The sequence below is a fragment of the Enhydra lutris genome, unplaced genomic scaffold (assembly GCF_002288905.1).
Source record: "Enhydra lutris kenyoni isolate GAN:26980312 unplaced genomic scaffold, ASM228890v2 scaffoldscaffold7, whole genome shotgun sequence".
Classification (NCBI taxonomy): domain Eukaryota; kingdom Metazoa; phylum Chordata; class Mammalia; order Carnivora; family Mustelidae; genus Enhydra; species Enhydra lutris.
The window spans coordinates 9,566,753-9,583,488 of NW_019154091.1; the positions used below are offsets into that span (position 1 = coordinate 9,566,753).

At 36.2% G+C, this 16,736-nt stretch overlaps 1 protein-coding gene across 1 annotated transcript in view; it reads left to right on the forward strand.

Moving 5' to 3' along the window:
• LOC111142275 (centrosomal protein 83) overlaps positions 1-16,736 on the forward strand; it is a 143,346-nt gene that overhangs the window by 80,499 nt on the left and 46,111 nt on the right. Inside the window, exon 6 of the mRNA XM_022495327.1 lies at positions 13,912-14,163. Within this exon, the coding sequence (XP_022351035.1) occupies positions 13,912-14,163 (252 nt within the window). The remainder of the gene's footprint in view (positions 1-13,911; positions 14,164-16,736) is intronic.

Below are 16,736 nucleotides of genomic sequence, written 5' to 3' on the forward strand. Positions count from 1 at the left end.
TCTCATGAACAAAAATTCAAGAATCCTGAACAAAATATTAGCAAATCAAATCCAACAATGTATAAAAATAATATACCATGAACAAGTAGGGTTTATATAGGCATGCAAACCTGGTTCAACATTAGGAAATGAATTAATGTAATCCATCACCTCGACAGGCCAAAAAAGAAAAATTACATGATCATATCAGTAGATGCCAAAGAATCATGAGAGAATCCAATATCCATTCTTGATACAAACTCTCAGCAGACTAGAAATAGAGGAGGGAACTACCTTAACTTGTCTAAGAATATCTACAAAAAATCTATAGCTAACATCATATTTAATGATGAGAAATGTAGAGCTTTCCCACTAAGATCAGGAAGAGTGAGGCATGGATATCCTTTTACCATGCCTTTTCAACATTATGCTGGGTGTCTTATTCAATATGGTAAGACAAGAAAAGGAAGTAAAAGACATACAGATTTGATAGGGAGAAATAAAACTTTTTGCCTACAGATAACTGTCTATGTAGAAAATCTGAAACAGTGAACCAAAAGCTCTTGAAATTAATAATACGTTACAGTGAAATTACAGAAAACAATGTTAATGCACAAAAGACGCTTTCCTGTGTAAAAGGAATGAACAGGTGAAATTGGAATTTAAAAGTGTAGTATCATTTATGTTAGCATCCCCCAAAATGAAATACTGAGATATAAATCTGAAAAAAATGTAGAAGATCTGTATGAAGAAAACTACAAAACTGATGAACAAAATTAAAGAACTAAATAAATGGAGTGATAGTCCATGTTTGTGGATAGGAAGATTCAATGTTGTCAACATGTCTGTTCTTCCCAGCTTGATCTGTAGTTTCAGCGCAATCCCAATCAAAATGCCAGCAAGTTATTTTGTTAATATCCTCAAACTGCATCTAAAGTTTATAAAGAGAAACAAAGGACCCAGAATAGCCAACACAATATTAAAGAACAAAGTTAGATGACTGACACTGTAGATGTCAGGATTTACTATAAAGCTATTGTAACCAAGTCAGCCATTGGCAAAAGAATAGACAAATAGATCGATAGACCAGAGAGCCTAGAAATAGACTTACACAAATATAGCCATTTGGTCTTTGACAGAAGAGGAAAGACTAAACAGAGAAAAAGTCTTTTCAACAAATGGTGCTAAAACAACTGGATATGCACATACAAGAAGAAATGAATCTACAAAAAAAATACACCTTTCACAAAAAATTAAAAGTAGAACATAGACCTAAATGTGAAACTTAAAATTATCAAACTCCTAGAAGATAATAGGGGAAAACTTAGATGACCTTGTTTAGCAATGACTTTTTAGATACAACATTAAAAACATGACACACAAAAGAAGTAATTAGTTAGACTTTATTAAAATTAAAAACCTCTGTGAAAGACATTGTAAAGAGAATGAGAAGCCTTTGACTGATAGAAGATATTTACTACAGGCACATAGGATAAGACTGTTATTTAGGCTATACAAAGAATTATAAAACTTGATGGTAAGAAAACATCCTTACTTATAGTTTAAAAATGGGCCAAACACTTGAACAGATATCTCACCAGAGAAGATATACACATGGCAAATCAGAATATGAAAATATGTTCAACATTGTATGTTATTAGGGAATTGTAAATTAAAACAAGATACTAAAACACACATATTGAGAATGGCCAGATCCAAAACACTGGTGATACTAATTGCCAGTGAGGATGTGGAGCAATGCGACTTCCCACCATTAGTGGTGGGAGTGCAAAATGGTACAGCAACTCGAAGAAGACAGTTTGGCAGTTTCTTAGAAAACGGAACATAATCTTACCTCACATAATTTACCATAAGATGCAGCTCATACTTCTTGATATTTACTTAAAAGAACTGAGAATTTATTTCTGCACAATTTTGCGCAGTTATTTTTAGCACCTTTATTCCTAATTGCCAAAACTTGACCAGTATGTCCTTCAGTAGGTTAGTAGTTAAGTGAACTGAAAAGACACGGTGGAACCTTTATTACTTACTACTAAGTGAAAGAAGCCAATCTGGAAAGGCTATATACTGTAGTATTCCAACGACATGACATATAGGAAAAGGCAGAACTATGGAGACATTAAAAATATCTCTGGTTAGTAGGGATTAGGGGAGAGGGAGGGATGAATAGGTGGAGCACAGAGGATTTTTAGAGTAGTGACTGTTCTGTGTGATACTGAAGTGGTGGGTGCACATCAGGATACATTCATCAATATCCATAGAATGTACACCAGGAGTGAACCCACATGTAAACTATAGACTTGGTCATAATGATACATTACTATGTTCATGAGCTGTAACAAATCTACCCCTCTGGTGTATGATGCTGATAGAGGGCGAGGCTGGGCACATGTGGGTTTCTGTACTTTCTGTGCAGTTTTGATGTAAACCTAAAACTGATCTAAAATATAAAGACTTTTTAAAATATTAAGATTTTTAAAAATTCCAGTATAATTAATGTACATTGTTATATTAGTTTTAAATGTACAGTATAGTGATTCCGCAGTTCTATACATTACTTAGTGCTCATCAGAAGTGTCTCTTAATCCCCTTTACCTTTTTCACCCATTTCCCCACCCATCTCCCCTCTGATAACCACCAGCTTGTTCTCTATAGTTAAGAATTTTTTTTGTCTCTCTTTTCTTTGTTCATTTGTTTTGTTTCTTAAGTTCCACATATGAATGAACTCATATGGTATTTGTTTTTCTCTGACTTATTTCACTTAGATTAAACCCATTAGATCCATCCATGTTGCTGCAAATGGCAAAATTTCATTCTTTTTTATGGCTGGGTAATAGTTCATTGTATTTATACATAGCCTATTATCTTTATCCATTCATCTGTCAATGGACACTTGGATTGCTTCCATAATTTGGCTGTTGTAAATAATGCTGCAGTAAACATAGGGTTGCATATATCTTTTCAAATTAGCGTTTTCATTTTCTTTGGGTAAATACCCAGTAGTGTTATTACTGGATTGTAGGATAATTCTATTTTTAGCTTTTTGAGGAACCTCCATACTGTTTTCCACAGTGGCTGTACCAGTTTGCATTCCCACTGAAAGTGCAATAAGGTTCCTTTTTTTCTACATCCTTGCCAACACTAAGTTCTTGTTTTTTTTTTTTTTTATTTTAGCCATTCTGACAGGTGTGAGGTGATATCTCATTGTAGTTTTGATTTTTATTTCCCTAATGATGCGTGATGTTGAGCATTTTTACATGTGTCTGTTGGCTGTCTGTATGTCTTCTTTGGAGAAATATCTGTTCATGCCTTCTACCCATTTTTAATTGAATTATTTGTGGGGTTTTGGAGCTGCATTGTATATTTTGGATACTTAGCCCTTTATCAGATATGTCATTTGCAAATATTTTCTCCCATTATGTAGGTTGCCTTTTAGTTTTTTTGTTTCCTTAGCTGTGCAGAAGCTTTTATTTTGATGTAGTCCCAATAGTTTATTTTTGCTTTTGTTTCCCTTGCCTTAGGAGACATATCTAGAAAAATGTTGCTATATCCGATGTCAGGGAACTTATTGCTTGTGCTCTCATAGGATTTTTATGATTTCAGGTCTCACGTTTAGGTCTTTAATATAGTTTGAGTTTATTTTTATGTATGTTATAAGAAAGTGGTCCAGTTTCATTCTTTTGCATATAGCTTTCCAGTTTTACCAGCACCATTCATTGAAGAGACTGTCTTTTTCTTATTGCATATTCTTTCTTCCTTTGTTGAAGGTTAATTGATCATATAATCGTGGGTTTATTTCTGGGCTGTCTGTTCTCTTCTCTTGATCTGTGTGTGTTTTTGTGCCAGTACCATCCTATTTTGATTACTACAGCTTTGTAGTATATCTCGAAATCCAGGATTGGGATCTCTTCCATTTTGTCCTTTTTTTCAGTATTGCTTTGGCTATTTAGGGTTTTTTTATGGTTCCATAAAATTTTTAGGATTATTTGTTCTAGTTTGGTGAAAATGCTGTTGATATTAGGATGGGGATTATGTGAAACCTGCAGGTGGCTATGGGTAGTATCAACATTTTAATATTTATTCTCCCAATCCATGAGCATGGAATAAAGACTATTTTTTGAAAGTTGATGGGCATGCAGAGAAGCAGGAGGATTTATTTCTTAATGAAGAAAAAGTCCACAGAACAGATCTGTAAATTACAGAATTAGTAGACAGAGTCATTAAACCATATAAATATACTCCATAAGCTCAAAAAGTTAAGGGAAATCTTGAACATAATGAGATACATGGAACACATTTTTAAGAAAAGATTCTTGTGATAAAAATACAGCTAACCCTTGAACAGCATGGGTTGGAACTGCGCAGGTCCACTTAAAAGCAGACTTTCTTTTGGATAAATAGAGTACAATACTGTAAATATATTCCCATATTTTCTTAACATTTTTTTCCTCTAGGTTGCTTTATTGTAAGAATACAGTATATATACATATAATATACAAAATATGTCAGTTGACTATTATTGGTAAGGTTTCTGGTCAACAGTAGGCTATTATTAGTAGTTAAATTTTGAAGATGGGGGCAAAAGTAATACATGGATTTTTGACTGCACAGGGGGGTTGGTGCCTCACCCCCTGATTTGTTCAAGGGTCAACCATCTAAGTGGAAAATATACTATAAATGGGTTTAGTCACTGCAGAAGAGAAAATAATGGCTAAATTGAAGATTTTACAGTAGAAATTATCCAAGATGTAATATAGAGAGAAAAAGGATAGGAAAAAAATGATTATAACACATAGCAGTGAGTGTCAGATATTTCAAATTTTTTTTTTTAATATTTTATTTATTTATTTGACAGAGAGAGATCACAAGTAGACAGAGAGGCAGGCAGAGAGAGAGAGAGAGAGAGAGAGAGGGAAGCAGGCTCCCTGCTGAGCAGAGAGCCCGATGCGGGACTCGATCCCAGGAACCTGAGATCGTGACCTGAGCCGAAGGCAGCGGCCCAACCCACTGAGCCACCCAGGCGCCCCAGATATTTCAAATTCTAAAATGAGAAGGAAAGAACAGAAAAAATATTTGAAGAAATAATGGCTAAATTTTTCAGATTTCATGAAAACTGTAAATCCACAGACCTAAAACTCTCATTGAAACACATGCACAGAAAACACAAAACTACTCCAAGGCCACATAGATTCATATTAGTTAAAACTAGTGATAAAGAGTAAATCTTAAAAAGCACCCAGAAGACTTCTGCTCCCAGGAATATTGAGTAGATGTACTTTCCCCTCTTCATCTTAGTAAGGAAAACAAAAAACTCTGGATATTATAGGACAGGAAAGTCCTGTTCTCTCCAGGCAAAGCACTAGGAAAAGAGCAGCCAAATACTGTAGTAAAAACCAGCCTTATTCCAACCTAAACCAGCAAAGGCCATGGGAACACCTAGACTTTCGTCTTCCCCAGGCTGTAATGTGGAGCCCTAATTTTCAGCCCAGATGATTACCAGAGAAGGCAAAGTAGGGAACCAGGATTTTCATTCACACTTGGCAATAACTAGGGCTTCCACCTTCCTGCCATGATGGTGTTGGAGGATGACATCAAAGCCTAGATTTCCATTGCCTCAGTTGTCAATAATGGAGTACTCTCTCCCTTCTCTGCTTGGGTCATGTCAGAGAAGGCCTAGTGCAGAACCAGGATTTTCACTGTTATCCAGCCTTGGAGTGTTAATGGAAGCTACAGCTGACTCTGTGGTGTCAGTGGAGGTCACATATGAAGCAGTGACAAATCATTCCTACCCCTGCCATTTAGGGAGCTCTTTATTTGCCCATTTGGAAGCTGGAACTCCTACTTATAATGTATTATCTGTTTCAGGGGTACAAGGCCATGATTCATCAGTCTTACACAAGTCATAGCACTCCCCATAGCACATCCCCTCCCCAATGTCCATCCCCCTTCCCTCCAGCAATCCTCAGATTGTTTCCTGAGATTAAGAGTCTCTTATGGTTAGTCTGCTTCTCTGGTTTTGTCTTGTTTCATTTTTCCCTCCCTTGTTTCCTCTGTCTTGTTTCTCAAATTCCTCATATCCGTGGGATCATACAATAATTGCCTTTGCTGATTGATTTATTTTACTTAGTATAATACCCTCTAGTTCTTTCCATGTCATTGCAAATGGCAAGATTTCACATTTTTTTTGATGGCCGCATAATATTTCATTGTGTATATGTGTATACACACACACACCCCCCACATCATCTTTATCCATTCATCTGTTGATGGACTTCTAGGCTTTTTGCATAGTTTGGCTATTGTGGACATTGCTGCTATAAACCTTGGGGTGCAGGTGCCCCTTCAGATCACTATATTTGTATCTTTAGGATAAATGCCCAGTAGGGCAATTGTTGGGTTGTAGGGTAGCTCTATTTTCAATTTTTTGAGGAACCTCCATGCTGTTTTCCAGAGTGGCTACACCAGCTTGCATTCCCACCAACAATGTAGGATGGTGGAACTCCTACTTCTACCCAGCATGGTGTCATGAGAAGCCTGTCCCATCCTGGGTGTCATAGAGCTAAGGTGGGGAATCTGTACTACTACCTCTGCCTGGTAGTAATGAGGTGATGACACCATCCTTTCCCTGGCAGAGCCATGTCCTAAAAAGCCAGCTAAAATAAACTTTAGATAAGATCCAGAGTCTCCTAATACAATACCCCAAAAGTTTAAATTTCAGTAGAAAATCAGTTGGCATACTGAGAACCTGGAGGATCTCAAAACTAAAAGACAACCTATGAAATGGGAGAAGATATTTGCAAATGACATACCTGATAAAGAGTTGTGTCAAAAATCTATACGGAACTTACAAACTCAAAACCTAAACAATAAATAGTCCAGCTAAGACGTGAATAGACATTTTTCCAAAGAAAGCATCCAGATGGCATATAGACACATAAAAAGATGCTCAACATCACTCCTCATTAGGGAGGTACAAATCAAAACCACAATGAGATACCACCTCACACCTATCAGAATGGCTAAAATTAACACAAGAAGTAACAGGTGTTGGTTAGGTTGTGGACAAAGGGGAACCCTCTTGCGCTATTGGTGAGAATGCCAACTGGTACAGTCACTCTGGAAAACAGTATGGAGGTTCCTCAAAAAGTTAACAGTAGAACAGTACCCTGTGACCCAGCAATTGTACTACTAGGTATTTACCTGAAGGACACAAAAATACTGATTTGGAGGGCCACATGCACTCTGTTGTTAAGATTATCAATAATAGCCAAACTATGGAGAAAGCCCAAATGTCCACTGACCAATGAATGGATAAAGAAGATGTACAGGGTGTGTGTGTGTGTGTGCATGTGTGTGTATGTGTGTGTAATGGAATATTACCCATCAAAAAGAGTATCTTGCCATTTGCAATGATGTGGTTGGAGTTAGAGTGTATTAGGCTAAGTGAAATACGTCAGAGAAAGACAATTATCATATGATTTCACTCATGTGGAATTTAAGAAGCAAAACAGATGAACATAGGGGAAGGGGTGAAAAGAGAGATGGGGAAGCAAACCTAAAAGACATTTAACTGTAATTTAACATTTAAATGTCTTTAACTGTAGAGAACAAACTGAGAAGTGGTGGAAGGAGATGGACGGGGCATGGACTAAATGGGTGATGGGCATTAAGGAGGGCACTTATTGTGATGAGTACCAAGTCTTATATGTAAGTGATGAATCACTAAATTCTACACCTGAAACCAGTTTTACCATACATGTTAACTAGAATTTAAATAAAAATTTGAAGTAAAATATCAAACTAAATGAAAAAAGGCAATAGATGCTAACACTGAGATGACAGTAATATTAGAATTATCTGGCAAAGATTTCAAATCAGCCATGGTAAAAATGTTTTAATATACAATTACAAACATGAAACAAATGGAAAAATTAGAGTTTTAGCAAAGAAATAGTATAAAGAACCAAATAAAAATTTTAGAACTGTAAAATATGTTCACCATTGAAACCCCCCCTCCCCAAGACAGAACGAAAAACAAACCCTCAGTTGTTGGGCTTAACAACAGAAGAGAGGGGTTAGAGGAAAGACTCTGTGAACTTGAAGATAGAACATTAGAAATTACCCAATCTTAACAAGCTACAGAAAATGCATTAAAAAACAGAAATGAGCACAGAGAGTCAAAGGTACCTGTGGACCATCTTGAAAGATCTAAGATTTTTGTTTTTGAAAGGAAAAGAGAGGACAGTCTTGAAAAAGTACTTAATGAAATAAAGGCTGAAAACTCCCCATATATGATAGACCCAAACATAGATTCAAGAAGCTAAGTGAATATCAAAATAGGATAAAATGAAAGTAATCTACCTGAGAAACATCATACTCAAATTTATAAAAACTATAGGGAAAAAGATCTTGAAAGCAGTGAGAAGTATGATGCTTATGGGGGAAAACAATTCCAGGACATTTCTCATCAGAAACCATAGAGGCCAGAACAAAGTGCCGTGACATTATTAAATGCTAAAAGGCAAGAAGTATCAACTCCTAATTATCCAGCAAAAATGTCCTTCAGGAATGAAAAGTAAATCAAGATATTCTTAGAATAAGGAAAACTAAGACAATCTCTTACCAATAGTTTCAAAAGAATGGCTGTGGGAAATTCTCTATACAGAAAGAAAACAGTAAAAGAATGAACCTCAAAACATCAAGAAGGCTAAAAGAACACAATCAAAACTCTGGGTTTATACAGTAGATACTCCTTTCCTGAATGACTTTTCTAAATTTTGTTTGATGGTTAAAGCAAACATAATGCTGTCTGATGTAGTTTTAAATGTATATAGTGGAAGTAATTAAGACAATCATAAACAAGGGCAAAAAGATGTAAAAAGAGGTAAAGTTTTTAACTACCACTTGAGCTAGTAAAATGAACCCAGTAGACTGTGACAAGGTATGTATGTATAACATCTAGAGCAGTAACTAAGAAAGCTATACAAAGAGATATACTCAGGACATTATGGGTAAATCAAAATGGAATCCTAAAAAAAATGTTTATGGAGACCATAGGAAGGCAGGAAAAAAAAATCTTAGAACAGGAAATAGGAAAAGAAATGAAAAACTTAAAATCCTAACATATTCATAGTCATAATAAAGGTGAATGGTACAAATAGAACAAAAGAGATTTGCAGAGTTGATTTTACTAATTTGTTTTTTAAAGATTTTGTTTAGAGAGAGAGAGAGTGAGCAAATGGGGAGAGAGGTAGAGGGAGAGGAAGAGAGTCCCTGACACAGGGCTTGATCCCATGACCATGAGATCATGGCCTGAGCCAAAATTAGGTGCTGAACGCTTAATTCACTGAGACACCCAGATGCCCCTGCAATGTTGATTTTATTTATGTTTTTTAAAAGATTTTATTTATTCATTTATTTGTCAGAGAGAGAACACAAGTAGGCAGAGTGGCATGCAGAGGCGGAGAGAGAAGCAGGCTCTCTGCCAAGCAAGGAGCCTGATGCGGGACTCGATCCCAGGACCCTGGGATCATGACCTGAGCCGAAGGCAGTGGCTTAACTGACTGAGCCACCCAGGTGTCCCTGTAGAGTTGATTTGAAAAACAAAAGACCCAACTATATGCTGTTTATGGAAATCTTCAAATATAATATGTATAGTTAGTAAGTAAAAGGGTAGAAAGAGGTATGTCTTGTAAATATTCAAATATTAGTTAAAAGAAGTAGAAATGGCTATATTAGTAGTGGATAAAGTAGACTTCAGAGCAAAGAAAAATACCAGAGGTAGAAGATAACATAATGATAAAAAATGTCAGTCCATCATGAGGACAGGAATACTAAATGTGTATGAACCAAACAGAACTGCAAAATATGTGAAGCAAAAACTGATACAACTACAAGGAGAAATATTTAATTATTGTTGGAGATTTGGCACCCATGTTTCAACAATTGATAGAAAAATTAGAAAATCAGGAAGAATCTAGAACTCAACAACACCATTAACCAGAAGAATCTAACCAATATTTATAGAACACTCTACCTAACAAGAGCACCTGAACACATTTTTTTCAAGTGGCTACTGAATATACACCCAAACAGGCTGTATCCTAGGCCAGAAAAAACCTCTGCAGATTTAAAAAATTGAGATTATGCAGAGTGAGTTCTCTATTCACAGAAATAGCACTAAATGTATTCATTAGAAAAGAGAAAAATAGATCAAATCCGTAATCTAAGCTCCTACCTAAAGAACCTAGAAAAAGAGGATCAAAATAAACACTAAGAGGAGGGAAGGAAATCAGTGAAGCAAAGAGCTATTCTTTGAAAGGATTAATAAAATTGACAAACCTCTAGCAGGATTGCCGAAAAAGAGGGAAGAGACAGATTGCCTTTATCAGGAATAAAACAATATCACCACAGATCTTGCAGACATCAAAAAGGTAATAAGGTAATCTGGTGAACAGCTCTACCCAAATAAATTTGTCAAACATAGATGAAACGGATCAAAAGGCAAATACTACTGTAACTCACCCCGTATAAATCGTGTGAATACTATGTAACTATTAAGAAAACTGACTTCATATTGAAAAACTCAGCAAAAGAATGGTGTCACTGGAGAATTCTATGAAGTGTTTAAAGAGGAATGAAAACCAGTTCTGTGCAGTATCTTTCAGAAAATAGAAGAGGAGGGATGTTACCAGGTAGCGAAACTGAACAAAGGGTACACAGAAACTCTTTCAATAATTTTTTACAATTGCATATGAATCTACCATCATCGAAAAATAAGGTTAATTAAAAAAAAAAAAAAGATACGGGTGCCTGGGTGACGGAGTTGGTTAAGTGTCCAACTCTTGGTTTTGGCTCATGAGGTGATCTCAAGGTCATGAGATAGAGCCCGTGGTGGCCTCCAGCCATAGCTGGAGTCTGCTTTAGTTTCTCTGTCCCTCTTCCTCTGCCCCTCCTGCTTGTGCACATGCTCTCTCTCTCGATCTCTCAAATAAATCTTAAAGGTTTAAAAAAAAAAAAAAAGTATTTTCTGCAGAAGAACAAAGTCTGAAAACAGACTTCCTTTTGGAAATAATATAAACTGAAAGACAGTAGAGAAATATCTTTAAAGTATTAAAAACAACAACAACAAAAACTTAGGCTGTTTGATTCCAGAGCCTGTACTCTTAACCATTTCTCTATGCTGTGTCCTAAAGACACAGGAGTATCTTTAGTATCTTTGGGGAGTTAGAATGGTACAACCATCCTTTGAAAAGAAGATAACAATTATTCCTAGTTGTGGATTTGTTTCTTGTTTCTGTTGTTTCCTTTACTTCAACAATCTTTTAAAAGTAAAATTGGTTAATACATCATATTTCCTGTCAAGTAAGCTTATATTCTAGAAGAGAATAAAGTAAATGTAGAGGTAACTGTAATATAGGCACATTTGGATAAATGTCATAAAATAGAAATTCAGACAAAGCATTTGGGAAATTTAGAGCAAGGATTGAGAGTACAAACAAACAAGGAACATTGCTTGTGAATCTGATTGAGAGTAGAGGAAGAGGTAGGGGCGAGGATGTGTCTAAGATCTGTGTCCTGATGACCCGGATGAGAGCAGTGTCATAGTAGTGGTTAAATAGAAGTTCTTGGAATGCACAGATTTTGTGATTGTTTGCTTGTCTGCTTGGTTCTGTAGTGTATCCTTACTACCTAGAACAGTGCTGGGAACATAGCAAGCACTCAGTCAATATTTGTTACATGAATGAGCAAACAAATCGAGAAATCAGAAGGCAGCAATCACCAGATTTTGTAGGAATGCTTTGATAGTGAGCTCTAGTTGGGAGTTATAAATGTGGGATCTAACCCTCACTATGCTGTTAGCCAGCTCTGACCATAATTTCAGCTACCACTTCGGCTGTCCCACAGATTGCTCTCAAAACTACTGGAGAGAGCAATAATGTAGGAAACATGCTGATCCAGAACATTAGCTGTCTGACCCCATATGTAAAATGAAGAGGACAAGAGAAATGATTGTTAGTAAATGAAATTTTATGTCTAGTGTACTTAGCTCAGCACTTGGTCCATCATACTCAGTAAAGGGCACTGTTGTCTGAACTTGAGTTACGCATGGACTCCTGACATAGATGAGCCACCACACCTCTCATATAGCACATTAAGACTGTGTTTGAGTTACCTCATGCAAAAAGCTAAGTGGTATTTTAAAGATATCCAGCCCAAGACCTTCATTTTAATTGGTGCCACAGTGAAAAAGTAACTTGCACAAAGTTACACCACTAGCTAAAGAAAAGAGAATGTGGAGTGGGGGAAAATGTAGTCAGGGACCAAACCTGAGGCTAATGTTGTCATGTAAAGAATGGCAGGAAAAATAGGAGAGAGACACTCATTAGTTGGGCTTGATACTGACTTTTATAGCTGCCTTCTACAATGAACTTTATTTTCTGGAAAAAATGATATTTGCCTGGTAGATATCTCTACCTGCATTTCCCATTGACATCTTTATTACAACATGTCTGAAACCAAATTGGAATCACTGGATGTTAAAACTGAAAGTGATTTTTGAGGGCTTCCAGTCTAAACTCTCATTTTACGGATGAGGAAAATAGATTCTGTGCTGGGGTGGAGGTCTCACCCTTCTTAGATTCATTTATAGCAATGTGAGCTGTCCGTCATCTCTTGGGTCACTTTTGCCTAGGTTGCAGAGCACGGAGTCCTTTTGGCTAAGCTCATCCTGGCTAGTTGTTAAGAGCAGTGGCTTTTTCGTTTGTTTTTCTTATTTTTTTCTTTAATCAGCTGAATCCTTTAGTTGAACCATATGAAGAGAACCCATGTGTAGAAAGAGACTTAACAAGAGGAGCTGCTCTGATTAGCTGAGATGTGGTGGTGGTTGGGGGGGATCAGGACAGAATGAGTTTTACCGTGATAACTTAGCCCTCTCATTCCTGGAGGTGAGGGTCCTCTGGAGTGCCCCTGAGGTTAGGAAGCAATTTGAAACTAGTGGATTCGGAGGCTTCTGGAATCTGGCAGTGGTGGCTGGCACAAATGAGAAAGTCCTTAGTGTTTTTGCTCACCAGGTTCCCCTGTGATTTCCACCTACCCTGGAGTAATGATTTTTACTTCTTTCTTGAATCTAAGAAGTAAGAATGAGGCCATTAGTGCAACTAGGATTTTAATAAACTCCCAGCTATCATTTAAAAACTCTCATCAGTCACATTTGTAGTTATTTACACAGACAAGCAGCTTTTTTGTGAATTAAGTGACTTGAAATAGAGAACTTTTTAAGTATAGATATAGCCCAAGAATTATTGTCACTTGTGGAAAAGCTTAGCAGTCAGCATATTTTTTTCAAAGATTTTTTAATTTATTTATTTGATAGAGACAGCAAGAGAGGGAACACAGGCAGGGGGAGTGGGAGAGGGAAAAACAGGCTTCTCGTGGAGCAGGGAGCCCGACATGGGGCTTGATCCCAGGACCCTGGGATCATGACCTAAGCCGACGGCAGGAGCTTAATGACTGAGCCACCCAGGTGCCCTATAATCAGCATACTGATCTTGCATAAACCCCTTAATGTTCTGATGGATTATAAAATACTTGATACATTTTTAATTGTTTTTATAGTATTATTTATAATTTTGAATTTCAGTCAGCAACTGATGAAACCCTGTTCTAGACACCATGGGGAGATAGAAGGAAAATAGGCCAAGGTCCTTGCCCTCACATTTGAGTCATGCTGAGTACAGAATGAAGAACGTGGTATTTTAGGTTTTTTTCCCTTTGTACTTGATTTCACCACCTGAGCTTTCTTTTTTATATTGTGTAATTTTAAATTTTAATTTATTGACTTGTAAAGCTTATTCATGACTGAAAATTCAATAGTTTAAGGTTCTGTGCTTTCTTTCAAATTATTATTAGATTGCAAGCCTGGGGAAAGATAAAGAAGAACTACATAATCAACTGCTTAAGGTTGAGCCCTCAGGAGACAGCAAACGAATGGATCATCTTCTTCGAGAGAAATTCCGTTTGTGTCACAAAGTAAAAGGTTTAGAGGCTGAAGTAGCAGAATTAAGGGCTGAAAAAGAGAATTCTGGTGCTCAGGTAGAAAATGTCCAAAGAATTCAGGTACGGCAGTTGGCTGAGATGCAGGCTACAGTCAGATCCCTGGAGGTAAGATTTTAATTGCTTCCCGGTAGAGTATGGCATGCTTTTTTAAAAGTGCAATTGACAAGCCTTTGATTTTTAGAGCATAAATGTGTGCTTACCAATCTAATGCTGACGCATTTGTAGAGTCCCAAGAGTATATATTCTTTTTGTAAAGAAGAAAGCTATTGATTCATAAGCAATAGCTATGCTACCACATTTACAAAGGGATTATTTATTCTTTGGGAGTCAAGACATCTAGTTGAAATGAATTAACCCTTGAAATACTGGAAAGTAGAATATGCCAAATTTTTAAAATTTGAATTTCTGAGGAGTAAAGTCCTCTCAAACCAGAAAAACAGTTTCTTCCTAGATAGTTATTTCCTTACATGGAATTCAAGATATTAAAATCCTAAGTCCTGTATAAATAAAAATACCATACTTTTATATCTTAAGACAGCTTCTTGCCAGAGCAATACAATTCAACTTGGTGCTAATGTATATAAGTCTTCAGTGAAATAGTTCTTTGAGTTCATTAGAGAAATATGAGAGTTGGCAGAGGTAGGCTGATACTCCTAGAGGTATTCTCTGAAAATTCTTGGTTTCCATTGTTGGAGAGGAAAAGCTTTTTCTTCATCCGCCTAGGTTCACAGGTTGGAGGTTATGAATTAAACTGACAAAAGATTAACAAGAGAAAAAATATTTATTCATATATGTGTACAGGAGTTCACAGAATAATGTCGCTCCACATGGTAGTTAGAATTTGGGGCTTACATACCAGCTTACTAGGGAAAGGGAGGGGGAGAAAAGGCGCCTATAGGAACACAAATGACTTTTAGGAAAATAGATGGGAGATATGACAGTTTTGTGACAATGTGTAGGTGATATCTTATCCTGGTTGATTTCTCCGTTGATAGGAGTCAGTCTTCTCTGGCTATGAAACCCCAGGGGAGGGGATTTATAATTCTTTTTGGAGGCTCTGCTTTTCGGCAGCTAAGACTAGTTCAGGGAAGAACCTTTTCCTGTGTCTATTGATTATCAAAGGCCTTCAGTTCAAAATAATTTTTATGCCACTGTGGCATATTCTGCATCCCTTAACCATCTTGTTTAGGTATGCTTACTTTTCATAGTTCTTAGTGTCTAAGATGTAACAGATCATACCAGTTTAATTGTTTTAATTTATTTTGAGCAAATCCACAAAGAGAGCGAGAGAGCACGTGTGTGTGTTAGAATAGTTGTGAAATGATTAGAGTTGTAGAGAAATTAGTGGGCACCTAGCAAAATATTTATTTATTTATTTGTTGCCAACAAAGTGGGTACAGCGAGCACATTGATATGTTTTGAAGAGTAGAAGTCACCTTTTTATTTTTTGGATGAAGCCTCTGACAGTATTTACTGGTTTCCTGAACTAAAGTTCTATCATTGGACCTTAGACATGAGGCAATTCAGAATGGTACTTTTATGTTTCTACCCTTCCATCCTTAATGTATTTATAGTGACAGAGTAAGTGGGATGATTGCAATTGAATTTAGCATATGATCCCAATGCAAAGCTTTTCATTGAGGTCATTTAGAATGATGATTTTCAGGACAAGTTGAATGATTACAAAAGATGGGAGGTTCATTTATAACATTTTCAAAAGAGCCTGTAGTTAATTTATCATTTGTCAGATGAATGAAAAGAAGCATTTCTTTCCTAGATGTTTCTGGCTGTCATTGTGCCCAAAGAGTATCATTTTATATGTGAGAAAAACAGTTTTTTCCTGAATTATTTGTTGAATATACTCTTGTCATATTTAAGATATGTAGGAAATGAGATCTTATAAAACTGTGAAGCTTATTCTTAAATTTCAAAGGTTTTAATTTTAACTATTTTGAGTAGAAATTTATTTTTAAAAAGCATTTAGTTTTTACTTTCTAGTGAAAGAGTACTATGAGTGTTATCAACCAGAAATTTTCTTGACAATTTACAGATTTAAGAATCTTTATGATATGATGGGTTCAGGAGCTGTGGAGCTCTTTGTTCATACTTCCAGAGTCTCCAGATTAGTTGAGGATTTTGAATTTTTAAATCTCATGTTTTTATTTCTTAATCTACTTTGATTTTCAGATTTTTAGTTCTCACTACTACAAATGAACCCTTTCTTCTACTTTCTATTATACTTTTATATTTATATTATGCATTGAAACCCTCCAAAATGTTTGTTTTAATTGTGTCAACAATAAGAGTAAATAGGTATCAAGTGAGTGCATTAGGTACTCTCTTTCATGAGAGAAGTATATGTTTTATTTTCTTGGTGGCTATTGATATGTCATTTGTCCAGAGACTGTTGTTGCATATTTCCTAGATCAAGTATCTTTCATTTGAATTATACCAATTACTTTGAGAAAACTCTTGTTGCTTTGGTGCATGTTAATATTATTGAGGTTTTGAATAATTTGGGGTAGTATGATTATACATATATTAAGTCAAGCAGAGAGAGTCAATTATCATATGGTTTCACTTACTTGTGGAGCATAAGGAATAACACGGAGGACATGGGGAGATGGAGAAGAGAAGTGAGTTGGGGGAAATTGGAGTGGGAGACGAACCATGAGAGA